Raw genomic sequence first — 15,932 nt, forward strand, 5'->3', positions numbered from 1 at the left:
CGTATTTATTAAGGGTAAACGCACTATGTATAATCACCTGTACCAGGGACAGAATTTACACATGTCACACAAGTCACACAACGCTAAAAGCGTCATTCTAGAAATACATATACATCGTATGTGTATATATATATATATATATATATATATATATATATATACACATATGTGTACAAATAGCATTTTTGAATACAGTACGTGCTGAGTCGAAAGGATCTGGTAAGAAAGAAACAAGCATGAAAGGGTGACAGAACGATACAGCGCGGAAATATAGAGAAAGAGAGCAACTAGATGCGTATGTATGGGGATGGATGCGTGTCAGAATGAAAGGAAGCGGAAAATATGACAGTGAGCGAGGAACATGACATTAAAAAGTTACTCTTGCAAACAGAACATATTTTAAATAATTAATCGCCAAAAGACAAGTTTTTAACTCTAATCTCGTAGTGCGTAAGATCAAGATAGTTTAACATATATATTATATATATAGTACATAATATAATATATATATATACATATATAAATAATATGATTGAAAGTCGACTCTAAAATTAAATTTATATTGAGAGCACGTGGGAGGGCATAGAAAGTTCTTGTCGACGGTCACGCGTGAATGATAAAGAAAGACACTCGAGTTACGACGGATCTAGAAGAGGGAAGCGAACGCGGAACGCGAGTGATGAAGCCTCGAGTCGTCGTCGCGCTCGCGAAAGCCGGCTTGTCCCGGAAAATTCCCGTCGATCGATATAAGGAGATATATTCGTCTCGTTCTAATTCTAAAATCCTTGTGCAATGTTCCGTAGCGCGCCGCGTCCGCATTTTCATTGCGTGTGCACGCAGCAGTTATCGGAGATCCGGTGAACGCGTAGACGGATCTCGAGAGAGAGAATTGAAATTCTCTAAAAATATATTTGTTTATCAGTATATTTATTTATCACACTTTTCATGAATCTTAAATCAGAGCCGAAATCAGAAGATCAAATCCAAGGTCGCCGATGCTAATGTATATCACTTATATCTCCACCGGATGTCCGTTGTTATGCGAACGCATACGTCGGAGGATAATAGATAACCGTGGGAGGTTGCGTATCATGAAAAAACTTAGAGTCGAGATTCTCGGGGAAGGCACTTTTTCTTTGTGCGCACTTGACTTAATTGCGGATAATGATAAGGATAACATTTTTTAATTATTAGGAGCGTTCAGCGTCCCCGGATTTATGCCAATGACACTTGCGAGAGTAGAATGCTTTTTTAATAATTAGTTCGGCTTCTCGTTCGAGGTCTCGTTTCGATTAGCGTGAGGGTGAAAACAATTGTGCCAACATTAATTCTTCCAAATTCTTCGCTCTAAACACACAACATGCGTTTCGTGTGCGCGAAACAGCGAAATAACATCGTCCCGTTGATCGATATACTTCGAAGCATTGACGAACATTCGAACGTTTTCATATTTTCTCTCTCGACACGATACAATCATTACGTAATTTATCGTCGATTTCTTTTTTAATTTCTTTTGGTTTAATTACACCGATATAATATACACGCATGTGCGGAATAAAATTACGATTTCAACTCGATCACAATCGGAATTTTTCTTTATAATTCGAGGAGCAAGACTGAAAACAGAGTCGGACCGGGATCGTGGAAATTACAATGCATCACTTCGGCGCTTGCTCAGAGTGCAACAGTTGGCTAACAAGTGGCTCTTTCGCACGAGATGCCGGCGTGATAACGTGTGAACTGCTGACGAAATAAAGTGGCACGCTTTTGTCATGATACTCTGATCAAAATTTCCGAATCAACGGTTTACATTTTTCCTCCCCCGAAAATTTGACAGTAATCGATCATTATTGACAGATCGCGGGAAAATCATTGCATTGATGGAATGCATTGATGTCGGTCGGCGCTAACTGCGATTAAATAAATCTTCATTTTTTTTTATGATAATTTTAGTACAAGATATAATCTAGAAGAATGATGAAATCGATATATGACTACAAAAAAATCATACTACACGAATACAATCTTTTAAATTTCGAGAACCTGATATAAACAACGATGAGTCACGTGAAAAATAAATTCTTGTATCTGACGGAAAATCAAAGCAAAATCGCGAGACGCTTTATTCTCCTTGGAATCTCGCTCTTAATTTTTCATTGCAGTCTCGAACGGCGCTGGTCGGCATTTCGGTGACCCGAACGCCCGCATATGATACGCGCACTCTCCACTCGTTGAGAATTCCCACGATCGATGCTAATGCATGCCGCAACGCTGTGATCCCACGATTTTAATAAACGCATCTCTATCCTCGAAAGATGCCGTATTACTGTCGCGCGATTTATTCTCTATCGAATCCCAAAGATGTTTCTAGTCGAATGAAACGTTTAGTGAAATCGTACTTAGTACAGTGATTATTTGTCACGATTATTTTATTTGCCTGATTATATTTATACCGGTCGTATTTATTTATACATTGACTTATCTATAGTTTCTCGCATTTCTCGTAACGGTGCGCTTTTGCTGTTTACTTGAGAGATGTTATATATACTGTTGCGAATACTATACTTGTTAAATAACTCTCCGTAAATAGGCGAACCAACGACAGTTGCCCGTTGCTGAAGAACGGAATCGTTTAAAGCCCAAATTGTACCGTCCACAGGCGAGAGTAGTATTTCTCGAATATCGTTAATCGCTCCAGAAAATGGTTTATTCATTCACGTGAGCATTCTTTTGAAAAAAAAAAAAAAAAAATGTATCAAAAAATTTTAATTGCAGAGAGGGAGAGAAATCCGAGTAAATAAAATATTATACGTTCAATTAATTGTCAATTTCTATACCTCAAATGGTGAAATTGTGTTCAATGTCTATTTTAGAGATGTGCGAGTCTGTTAAATTCAGCTGTCAAACTTCGTTTGCATTAATTGATATTTTAGATTTTTCTTGACTCTTAAATTATTTTTTACTTTTCAACTTTTTCTCGATCATTTATTTTTCATTTTTTCAAATTATTCTCGATTACATTGATGGATGAACCGTTTTCAGGACGCAAAGCAGACAAAACGCGAGCATAATGTAAAACGATTCCTTGCACGCGTTCATCGTTGTTGACGGATCACGCCGCCGCGCTCGATAACGATCGGCCCGGCAATTGTCGTTCATTAGGAGACGATATAAGTCTAATCATATGAAATCACGCGCGGTGCGCGCATCACGCGCATCGCGAGACTGACTTTTAACGCTCGCTTTTGCAGGAATTTCGGAAACAGTGCAATTATGACTTAATAAAAGTCTACGGATCTAGTCAGATTAAGGTATTGGGGTGGGGGGTGGGGGGAGATGGAAGGAAGAGCGCGCGGAATTTCTAGTGATCTCTAGTCAGGACACGTCGTTTCTGAGTCCGTTCGAAAAAAAAAAACGATCGATTGTATTGGACATGATATAGACACGGCTGCGCGCGAGCAAATCTTAATTGCTAACTATATAAAGTTTAGGTGTCCTTACGAAAGTGCAAAGTGTTAATATATCGTGCGGCGGTCGGTGCGAAAAAGGAGTGCGTCGGTGTTTTATCACTACGTAAAAGAGAATGAAAATCGATACGCGAATGACGTGACGTATATTGATATCCGTTCGATGCGATCTGTTATTGTGTAACGTCCTTTCCGTTCTTCACCGTTAACAGTGGAGAAAGAAGCGTTTCGCAAATCGCTAATTATTAGCCTGCTACGCACCCTCTTCGAAGACACGGCATGTCCGATCGATCACGTCGAGCATGGCGTTTCACTTGCGTTCTCGGACTTGTGAATTTGTTTTCGACCGCCGTAGATTATTCTGAGGACGATCCGACTGCATCCCGTACTCGAGGCTAAAAAGTGTAGAATTTTTTAAATGTACTTGCGACTATAACCTTAACCTGTATATTTTTACATATTGAATATTAGGGAGGCGAATTTTGCGAAGGTCGACGCGCGATCGAGACAGGCGCGGATGAGAATCGAAATATATATATATATATATATATATATATATATATATATATATATATATATAAAAGAAGCATACGCGCGCGAGAATATAACATAAAGACGAATATACACGCATAATACGAACTTAATGTAAACTTGATAAAAAACAGATACGCGCATAACTCCATACATACACGCTCATTTACACACATATACACACATTACTTGAGCGCGACATGACAAGTATTCTCGAGCCTTGAGGGAGGAAGATATTATACAGGTCGTAAGAGGTGAAATCAGTTTTATTGTTGATTTCGGCGTGGCATACAATAAAATTTTGTAATCGGCGGTTCCGGGTTCGCGCTTTCCGCGCTCCGGACCCGAGAGAACGTTGCGTAGTATAATCAAACACCGATATATAATGTGAGTTTTTCCCCGACCAGACCGGGGCGACTCTCGGGGCGGGTCAGGATCGCCGAGAGCGATTAATGACGATCTTATAAATACTTGGACGACAAACGCTTTTCTCTTCGGATTACAATTAAAATCGAAGAGAGAGAGAGTGACGAAGGAGGAGGGGGGAGGGGGGGGAGTGGGGAGAGGGGAAAGCGAGGAATCGTCTGTCGGTGATCCTGAGAGCGCACCATGACACTCGCCGCAACGCGTCGGAGGAAGATATCTGTACATAGAGGAACTGCAACATAGCACAGGGTGTACGTACATGCCGGTGCACACATAATGTCCTATATAGCGGAAATACTAACTATAATAGTGCATGAAAATAATAAGACGTTCGCAGCAAGCCGGGCGTTTGATGTAATGGAAGGAGCTTCGCCCCTTTTCCCCTTCACTTAATTAATCTCGCCCTCGCAGGTATGACCCTCGGAACGAAAGAGACCGTCGCATATTAATTGACGATCGCTATGCTCGCATTTTTATGATGACGAAACGGAACGAAAGGCGTGAGACGGTGTGAGAGACGGAGAGAGCGAGAGAAAGAGAGAGAGAGAGAGAGAGAGAGAGAGAGAGAATGGAGAAAAAATGATGAGATTGTATTTAGCTTCGTTCCCAAATTAGATTCAAGTCGGATCTTTTTTATTTCTACTGTTTAAGAATGGATCTTGCTGATAACAATGCAGGGGATGTGCATTAATAGTTTAACTGACTACTTAGTAGGAATATTTTTGTTCTATTTTTTTGTTCGATTGTTTTAATATTTTTTCGACGAGTATAAAAATACGCTATATTTATAAGTTTTAAATATACAGCTAAACATTAATTTTCTATTTCGAGACGATGATATGTTTTGCTGTAAAACGATAGGTTTATAATAGATTTTTTTTTGTTTACTTTTAGCTAGGAAGGCAGCATTACAATAATTATGTTTATTGTGGAACAATATTAACATTTATAACACAATCATGCGTTATAAGCAAATGTGCAAAATTTATCGATTGAATTTCGATGAGAGATGGTTGATTTATTACTATATTATTAAGATAATTATTATTGTTTTATTATTATTATTATTATTATTATATTAGTACAACTGTCGTTATTGCCACTATATTACTGATGTCACCAGCTAATGGCGATTATTGTAATTACTTATTCGTGATAATTAAGGAACGACACTGCTAGGATCCATCTGGATCCTAAACATAAAAGAATTTAGTGAACTTTATAATAAAATCTGTGCATAGGTTGAAAGAAAAGCGACAACTCATTTATAAAACATAATGAATTCGATTCTGATTGCGAGCGTATGCCGAGAGGGCAAATCATCGATGCCATGTAGATGAAAAATAATCGATAATATCGGTAGAGATGCGACAGAGCATTTATTAGCATATCAGCGTGTTGAGCTTAGAGAGGTGCGCGGAACAATAAGACGACGCGTGATAATAATATTACAAGTGGTATGTGTTTGCGTTTAGAGAGTAAAGAGGAGAGAGAAGCATCGAATGAACGTATGACGGCTCGCGATTGTTTCGGAGAAGCGAGAGATATTGTATCAAACGTTCCTTCGTCGATTGCGATGCTGTCGATGCTGCTGAATTACATATGTCGATAATGGTTATCAATACATCAGCTGCTTGCTCTGTAATAAAACAGGAACAATATATTGTTATTATAAATTACACTAATGCAAAATATCAGCAGTATGTCGTTTATGCAATTGTTTGCGCATAAAATCATGAAAGCGCAGAAATGAGCCTAGAAAATAATTAAACGCAAGAATACGAATATCACACGTATGTAAAGTAAATTAATAGAGGAATTTGCATATAGAGAACATATTGCTGCGTCAACGATTTATACTGCAGTATCGATAGCATCGATAGAACGACCTATGACATCTACATGGCGGATAATATCGCGTGCGCAAATATATGTGAAAACAAAGTGTACTTGCGTAATGAGGAGCGAAAGGAAGACTTGTGTTGGACCGGAATCTCCGAAGCTTGTCTGAGGCTTTCGTCGGCGGAACTTTTCATCGCGCGTGCGGCACGATAAGAATCGTGATGAACGAAGCAAAGTTACAATATATTATTCTCACGACTCAGCGAACGTTCGAGAAGTTCCGCCGACGAGTGTAAAAAAATAAATAGTTATTTATAAAAGTCACTCCAATGTCGAGGGCGAGAGAGAGAGAGGAGGGGGTGAGGGATCGCCATCCCATGGTGGGCGAGGGGCGCGACGCAGGGATGGGAATAGCGCGCGAACGGAAGATATGCCATTTTGAATTATTATTTTCATAAGGAACGTGTAATATAAAATATAATATATAATATATCAATATGGACGAACGATTAACAGCATCATCGAGACTTATGATCGCGACGGTGATGATGGTTAATATTATTATTATTGCTATTATTATGGTTATTGATTATGATTATTATGGAATGATTATTATAACGAGGAGAAGAAGCTAATGCAGTATATATATATATATATATATATATATATATATATATATATATATAGATATATATAAATAAAAGTAATTACACTTAACACTTACGTTAGGAAGCTAGATACATACATTTGATGCAAGCGAGAAAATGGAGTAACCCACGCGTTCGACGAGAAAAGTCTAAGTGACATGAATTAACGTCGTACACATTTCTATATCAAGATAAATCACGGGGACGTATATAAAGGACTAGCATTTTTTAGCGAACGTCGCGGATACGCGCATCTCGTCTCAAAAATTACAGAACACGAAATGGTCAAGTATCTACGAGAAACGCTTAGCACAATTTATCTCGAGTTACCCAAATCTCTCTCCCTTGTATATTTAAAGACATTTTACACTATCGCATTACTTTAGTTAGATTTCGTTTCTCTCGTGGACATATTTTTCGTGGCGATATCGAATCAAGGCAAATTCTCTCGAAGTAAAATATCATAATGTCGAACTTGACCAGTATCGAGAAAAGGACGAAAAAGGAGACGTTTCCCGACGTTCGCATATTTTCGCGCCACGGACGTGTTCCCGTATTCGAAACGTAAATTTGATGATCTGTTCCTCCGTTCATTTTTGTCTTAACGCGAACGCCGAGCCGAAAGTTCTCTGTACGACGTACCTTATCCCATACACACACACACACATCCACACACACCCCCACACATACACACACACACACACACTTGAAGCTCGCATACAGATTACATAACTAGCTATTACGGACATGGCCATTAGCAGAGAAGTGTACCATTCAGATAGTTTATCATTAAAGAAACGGTAATCATCATAGGTATATATTAACGACATTATTTATATTATTACGCATATTATATATAAATAATTGATAACAGATACTAATCCCCCCTAGGGTGAAATATTGCGACGGGGGGGAAAGGGATGGGAAAGGGCGAGGGGAGGGGGCAGGGAAACTACGAAAGGATCGTGTCCACGTAGGCGCGATGGCGGCGGTGTGTCATTTTTTTCGGACGTCACCGACACGAGAGTGAAAAAAAAAAAAGAGATAATGAATAAACCGCCAATTACTTTAACTTCGACAGTACTATTATTTGTATATGCCGAACGATTATGCCGTTTTCAGCGCAACATATTTTGGCAATTCTCTTTGGTGGTATGGTTCATATGATAGCGATCGCGTTACGGTGAGAGAGAGATACAGAGCGAGAGCGAGAGAGAGAGAGAGAGAGAGAGAGAGAGAGAGAGAGAGAGAGAGAGAGTAAGCGAGAAAGAGTGCGAAAGAGGATGGAGAAACCGGAGAGAGGGAGTGAAAGAGGAATAAAAGAATAAAACAAACGAACAAAATAAAAATCAGAAGTTTCTATACTTTTTACGGAGATTGTTATAGTCTAAGCGCACACTGATCAAGGCATTCGTCGCTCGGCAAAAAAAAAGCATAATACAATTATTAATATAAAATTTATAACAGAAATAAAATAAATGAAGTTAATAAATATGTACACTGTATAATAAACATTATTTCCTATTAATAATTCATGTCTCTTTATTCAATCAACATTATTTCACATATTACAAATGAATGTAATTATATTACATATTAATATAATTTTATTATACATTATATGTTTCTTTATACATTTTCGTAATTATAAAACATTTTCTTTATATTAATAAACGGTAAGTATAACTATTTTTAATATACAAATGTACATTGAGCGTGACTGTTGACATTTTTATCTACTTTCCCAACTACCAGTAATACAAGGCGCTTGTTGTGATGAATGATATTTTGAATGTAGTGACAACTTATAGAATATACAAGATAATTTTTCTTTAAAAAGTTATATAATATATTTCCTACGTAAACATAGAATTATGTAGAGATTCCAAGTCTTTCTCCCTCTCTACCGCTCGCTTCTTCTCTTTCCTGTACATTTCATATTCTTCATCGTCTGTCGGCAATTCGTATCGGCAGAGTGGACACGAATTGGTCTGAAAATTTACATAATTTTTAAAATAAAACGATATATACAATAAACACTTATATTTATAAATTAAATGTATTAAATTTTTTTATTTTACATAATACACAATTGTCTTTTTATATGTTAGCTATTCTTATATCAACGAAACTCATACCTTTTCTAACCAGGGTACGATACATTGATGATGAAACACGTGATGACAAGGCATCGATTTCGCTTTATCGTTCGCCTCGAATTCTTTCAAGCAAACTGGACACTGTTTAGTTTCACTGGATTCAATCTTAATCTCCGGTAAAGTTTCCACTGCATTTTTTGACGCTGGCGGTGGAAGTTTTGTGTCTTCTCCGAGTAATTCCCACATGCCAGAATCTCGCAAAAAACGTGCCATTTGAATCAGGTGATTCGGCGCTTGTCCGTCATCTAAGGGCGTCCAACCCATTTCCTCGAAATAATTGGACATATCGTCGAAATTGCAATAAAACCTACTTTGCACGTGAAACTACAAACTCAATAGCATTCACTTTTATCGTAATAAATGATAACTTCTTTTATCTTTGATGTTTGCAGCCTTCACTTTACGGATGTGTTTGTATTATTGTACAACTATCACGTTATACGCAACAATCTGTCAAAAACCTCAAGTCATACTGAGAACGAACAGTCACAGTTTGGAGCAGAAATTACGAATATGTTAGAAAGACTTCGTTCAAACTAAACATTGTGAAGCGGAAATTACTGCAACTACATCGAACTCTATATAAGTCAATATTAATCGTAAGATAAATCAACGTTAGTTTTGTATTTTGAATTTGCAGATATTAAAACTTGTTTATAAAATATATTTATGTGTCTAAGGAAAGAGAGAATATAATTTTAACTATTAGAAAGATAAAACATTTTTTATTGCTACTTTTGTGTGGCAATCGTTATAACCATAGTCTGATAAAGTAACTTTTCACAGAAGAATACTTTTTTGCGATTCTTACTTTATACAAAATCACCTGATAATACGTGTTAAAACTCTATTGAAATTCTAAAAATTTATAAAATTCTCAGTTTAATATATTATTCGATAAAGCTTATTTAAAAAACTGGCTATACTTTAAGCTTAATCTATAAGATATTAAAATGAATATTAATATTGCTTTACTCACACACACACATATTTATATAAATTTACATAAATCAAAATTAATTTTGTTAATTTATATATTTACGGACACAATACAATTATTAATTACACTAAGGTTATACTATTTAGGCGTCAAATATGTTTCAAAATTTTGTATTTGATTTCATTCAATAAATGAAGTATGATTCCACAATTTTCGTTATGAAGATATTTATGGAATCTGTTTTATCTGCTTTATATATATATATATATATATATATATATATATATATATATATATATATGTATATATATATATATATATTCAGCAACTTGCTCGAGCAATCATTAGAACCCATTCAGACGTTGATGAATCAGTATCATTTTACGTTGCGCGGAGAGAGAACACACTTTTCTTCGTACAATATTTTATTATGAGAGTGTGATTTTCACGTTACGTACATATTGAGGGACATATCACGGTAAGAATACTTTATTAAAAATTAATTTATAAATTTAAATAAAAAATTAATTAAAAGACTCCAAAGATAATAAACAATAATTAAAAAAAGCGCAAGGAATTGCGCTTTTAACGGCGCAATTAACGGATATTCGTAACATAAAGACGAGTTTAAAAAACAAAAATCACGCAACAAAATTTATAGCGTTTTCAAGTAAAAAAAGATTTGATTGCTCCGAGAGTGATTAAACTCAATTTTCTATATGAACATTATTTTTAATTTTTTGATTATATTTTTATTTTGTCAATGACATATGACATAATGTATTTGAAAAAAATGAATCAAATTTTAAATATAACTATATTTAATTTGAAGGCTATATAAAAAAGACAGAGATATGCAAAAATTAAAATTTTTTAATTTTTATGTTTACATTGTTAATTTTTAATTTTTATATGTATAATTGAGCATGGTATTTATTGCACAAAAAAATCAAATTTCAGTAAAAATGTGGTGCACGGAAAAAATAATTATCTTTGTCTGGCTGCTGTGCATCCGGACAATGATACTGTCAAGTGTTATCGAGAAAAAACATAATCCTCATCATTGTCATTTGCCGAAGTCCTTAATCGAAGAAATAGACTCTTACGCGCCAATAGTGAAAAATATAATCTATGAGGCTACGCGAGGTTCTTTCAAAGGAAATACATGGCAAGATTTGGCGAATTTTGTTGACAAATTTGGTCCAAGGTTTAGTGGTACCCAAACACTCGAGGATGCTATCGATTATGTACTCAACAAATCGATTAGTTTAGATTTGGATAATGTACACGGTGAACCAGCTGTTATACCACGTTGGGTCAGGTACAAAATTTTAAATGGGTATACCCCGTTTAAAATCTCGAAAATGAGTACATTTTCTAGATTTATATTTTTTTGCAGTACGATTTGATAAAAATTTTTAATTTTTTTTACAATATTAATACAATATTATAAACTACTTAAATAATTAAAAAAAAAAAAAAATAAATTTTCTATATAATATTATATATGTATGTGTATTTGTTTGTGTGCCTCAAGTAATGCATTTAAACTCATATTTGCCATTTTGATATTTTTCATTACGCAGAACCAAATTCCCCGTATAATACTTTAATTACCTCAAAATAATATCAAGAAAAAAATATGACTATTATAATAAATTTACAGGGGTTCAGAATCCGCGACTCTATTAAAACCAAGGCAAAAAAATTTGGCATTATTAGGGCTAGGTTTCAGTGTTGGTACTCCAGAAGAAGGTATAACTGCTAATGCTGTGGTAGTGGATAGTTTTGCAGAACTTAAAGAAAGAGCGAAAGAGGTAGATTGAATAAATAAGAAGAGACGATACACATATACGTATTTTTACAAATATATGCGATTATAATGCGCAATGATATTCGGTTATTAGGTTCCAGGGAAAATTGTCGTGTACAATGAAAAATTTGTCTCGTACGAGAAAACCGTGCAATATCGAAGTTCGGGTGCCACAAAGGCCGCAGAATTGGGAGCAGTGGCTGTCTTAATCCGATCCGTAACACCATATTCTTTGTACACTCCGCATACCGGTGTGATGAATTACGGAGAGAATGTTACTAAAATCCCAGCTGCTTGCATAACTATCGAAGACGCGAGTCTTTTACGAAGAATGGCGGATCGAGGTAACGGGAAAAAAGTTTTTTAATTTTTGACAACTGATGTACGTAACACAATAAATTATAAACTATTATTTTTAATTTTTTATCTAGGTGATGAGATAGTAATAAATTTGAAAATGGAAGCAAAAAGATATAATGATACGCAGTCACGCAACGTTGTAGCGGATATATCCGGCTCAGTTAATCCTGAAAAAACAGTCGTTGTTTCTGGTCACATAGACAGTTGGGATGTTGGACAAGGTGCAATGGACGATGGAGGCGGCAGTTTTATATCTTGGAATGCTCTAAAATTATTAAAACATCTCGGCATGAAAGCTCGAAGGACGATAAGGTAATTTGAAATACACAAGGTGAAACGCACATAAAGCGGAACAAATATTTTCAAAATTCGATAATATCACAAAAATGTTTTTGAACAAAATTAAAGTGTTTTAGAAGAGATATATCTTTCGAATATATTTACTCTTTTCTATGCAAAATGGGCAGGAAATCTTTTTAGAGAAAGATTAATTTTCTTTTTTTTTTTTAATACGTAGAAGTATATATTTTTAGTATGCAATATACATGCACTTAAACGAATATGGCGTATGCGTGCGACTATTAGTTCATTCAATGCTAATCAAAATCATGAATAGATAAAATGCGAATATATCCCTGACCTCAAAATCCGTTTAACGATTTGATATAAGAAAAGAATTTTATATTTGAAAGATATGTGCTCTCTCTTTCTAAAATATATTATAATTTTGTCTAATTACATTTTCTTTATGTCATCAATATTTTTAAGAACATTCATATTTTATCTGTCTTGTATTGTTTATCATAAAAATGATAAAGACAATATTTTACTGTCTATTACGGACATAAGTATTCGTTACTTAAAAAGATATTTACATATTACGCTCTCTTTTTAAAACACATTACAATTTTGTCTAATTATATTTTCTTTATGTCATCAATATTTTTAAGAACATCCATTTTACATGTCTCGTATTGTTTATCATAAAAACAATGATAAAGACAAAATTTTTCTATCTATTACGGATACGTATTTCGTTACATAATGAGCTATTTTTATAAATTACGCTTTCTTTCAAAAACATGATTTTGTCTAATGACACTTGCTTTATGTCATCAATATTTTTAAGAACATTCATATTTTATCTGTCTCGTATTGTATATCATAAAAACAGTGATAAAGACAATTTTTTACTGTCTATTACGTATTTTACATAATAAGCTATTTTTACAAATTACGCTCATTTTCTAAAACATGATTTTGTCTAATTATATTTTCTTTATGTTATCAATATCTTTAAGAATATCCATATTTTACCTGTCTCTTGTTTATCATAAAAAACAGTGATAAGGACAATATTTTACTTTGTATTACGGATAAGTATTTTGTTACATAATAAGATATTTATATTACGCAGAATGATAATGTGGACCTGTGAAGAACTTGGCATTTACGGAGCTCATCAATATATACAAAACCACACAGCGCAGAATGAAAATTTGCAATTTGTAATGGAATCCGACATGGGCACATTCTTCCCTAAAGGCCTTCAATTCACTGGAAATAAACTAGTTAAATGTATACTTCAGAGAATAATGCTGTCAGTTTCCTTAAAAATTCTATACTAATATTTTCACGTTTTGCTTCCGAATGTTTGGATGTTTGTTTCTTACAATCTAGATTTTTGGTTTAGATAAATCCAGTAATTTTTCGCCAATCTCTTCAAAGTATTATTCAAAATTTTTAAAGCCTATCAGTTTTTAAAAATTATAAAATTATTTTTTGTAAAAATTATTTACTATGAAACACAAATGCATAAAATCTATCACGTTTTTAGATTGTTGGCTCCGTTGGGTCACATGAAATTGAAGAGCCCCTGCGAAGGGCCTGATATAGATTTCTGGATAAAAGCTGGTGTACCGGGTGCCAGTCTCTGGACGAAAAACGAAAAGTACTTCTATTATCATCATACGAATGCAGATACGATGCTAGTGGAAAATCCGGAAGCTCTGGATATGAATACAGCTATATTTGCAGCGGTATCATACGTTTTGGCAGATATCAGCGTTGATTTACCACGGCACAATTACACCGAATTATCTTAATAAAATTATCTTAACGTGTACGCGTACATGATTATGATGGATTGTTTATAAAGAGAGACCGTTTTTATTTCAAATATCTATATATACAATTGTAAAATATAAATAATTAATAATCTATGATGCAGTTTAAAATTTAAAAGAAAATCAAAATACAATGCATATGAACAAAATTTTTTCAATCATCTTTTATTTAATCTCCTCCTTTAAAGAGTTTATTAAAAGATTATCAATTCAAAATTTATTATATATCAGCTCTCCACTTCTTATATAATACAAAATTATAATTAATAGTGCATATAGATGCTTCACAAAATTTCATTTGGTATATTCTTTGGAGGATTTACATATATATTATACTTCACATTGTTCACAATTTACAATAGAGTAAAATAATTGATATTTAAAATTTACATTAAAATTTACATTAAAACATTTTTATGCCAAATAACAACAAGACATATAAGTCTCGTTAGTCACAAAAGAATTAAAAAGTAAAAAATGAATGGAAATGATAAATGGAATGTATAATATTTCACATATTAATTTCGACATTTAAACATCTCATTTTACAAATTATCTCTATTTCTTAAAACCAAAATAGAAATCTTGATCTTCGTTGATTCTGTTAAATTATCAGTCTCAATCAAAAGATGTATATTTTACGGCTTATATTAACGTATCCTCGTCTTGATTTGGAAAGACCATCAATAAGGAATGTTGGGAAGTCGTCATCTGACTCGAAGTTAAGAGAGCGGTTTTCTCGCCTCCACTGCCGTTGTTGATCGAACAATCCGGGGAGCTGCCGTCGAAAGCTATATAATTAGTGGTCGTGCTACTTGTGGATGGCATATCGTTGAGATCCGGTGATGCTAAAGGCGGCGCCTGAGCTGATCGATTAGTACCGTCTAACGACATGAGTTGCATGCTGTACGACTCACGATATCCGGAAGTGCTAGACGTGTCTTCGTCCCAGGAAACATCCGACACTTGAGGATGCAAATGATGATGATAATAGTGACAATGATGATGTTGATGAGTCGCTGCGTGAAATTGCTGCTGCTGGTCCGTTGGTACGTTGATACTTTTGTCTCCTGATTTGTCATCTGATTTGCGAACAGATAGACTTCGCCTAGAACGAATGGATGAAGAATCGGATGGGATGTTAGACAACGGCGGATCCACTGCTGACGCTAATGATGTTTTCACGGGTGATTTCGACTGACTCGTGCTTTCCTCGACAAGAGTCGCATCGTGCTGTTCGGATTTCGTCTGAGTCATCTGAAAAATAATATAGCATATTTTAAGGAAGAGAAATTTAAAGCTTAACAATCTATAAAAAATGTAAAATAAGCAGTCTGTGTAAAGTTAATAGATTTAGTAACACAATATATAAAGATATACAAGCGAGTGTTTCGATATTTTTAATGGATAATTTCATTCTAGTCTCTCATCTATCTTTACATAAAAAATATATAAATTTTGTCACCTCAATGTGACTCTTTCGACTTTTTCTCAAGCGGAAGGTCTTCTTGCTTTGTCCCATAGAACGTTGTAAGCGAGGCCTGTCGGTACGGAATTCTCCAGAACCGTCTTCGATTAAACTGCTCGGACTTAGTTGGCTCGTCACTGTCTCTCCTGGCGG

At 34.8% G+C, this 15,932-nt stretch overlaps 3 protein-coding genes across 4 annotated transcripts in view; 1 reads left to right on the forward strand and 2 right to left on the reverse strand.

The window, feature by feature from the left end:
* Positions 1-15,932, reverse strand: part of LOC126853621 (protein unc-80 homolog) — a 129,354-nt gene that overhangs the window by 90,221 nt on the left and 23,201 nt on the right. The window contains exons 51-52 of one of the 2 annotated variants that reach the window (XM_050599473.1): positions 15,777-15,925; positions 14,306-15,568 (exon numbers count right to left, since the gene is read on the reverse strand). In XM_050599473.1, coding sequence (XP_050455430.1) covers positions 14,957-15,568; positions 15,777-15,925 — 761 coding nt within the window. In that variant the 3' untranslated portion in view covers positions 14,306-14,956. Of the gene's footprint in view, positions 1-14,305; positions 15,569-15,776; positions 15,926-15,932 lie in introns of those variants that run through there. The other variant, XM_050599474.1, reaches the window with a different exon arrangement.
* On the reverse strand, positions 8,437-9,559 carry LOC126853736 (E3 ubiquitin-protein ligase RNF181-like). The gene is made up of 2 exons (XM_050599766.1): positions 9,052-9,559; positions 8,437-8,904 (listed from the first exon to the last, which is right to left on the reverse strand). The coding sequence occupies exons 1-2, from the start codon at positions 9,355-9,357 to the stop codon at positions 8,770-8,772; spliced, it is 441 nt and encodes a 146-aa protein (XP_050455723.1). The 5' UTR covers positions 9,358-9,559; the 3' UTR covers positions 8,437-8,769.
* On the forward strand, positions 10,353-14,460 carry LOC126853674 (carboxypeptidase Q-like). The gene is made up of 7 exons (XM_050599645.1): positions 10,353-10,490; positions 10,973-11,333; positions 11,679-11,829; positions 11,920-12,169; positions 12,257-12,497; positions 13,603-13,785; positions 14,023-14,460. The coding sequence occupies exons 2-7, from the start codon at positions 10,978-10,980 to the stop codon at positions 14,288-14,290; spliced, it is 1,449 nt and encodes a 482-aa protein (XP_050455602.1). The 5' UTR covers positions 10,353-10,490; positions 10,973-10,977; the 3' UTR covers positions 14,291-14,460.

This window comes from Cataglyphis hispanica, chromosome 12 (assembly GCF_021464435.1).
Source record: "Cataglyphis hispanica isolate Lineage 1 chromosome 12, ULB_Chis1_1.0, whole genome shotgun sequence".
In the NCBI taxonomy this organism is placed as follows: domain Eukaryota; kingdom Metazoa; phylum Arthropoda; class Insecta; order Hymenoptera; family Formicidae; genus Cataglyphis; species Cataglyphis hispanica.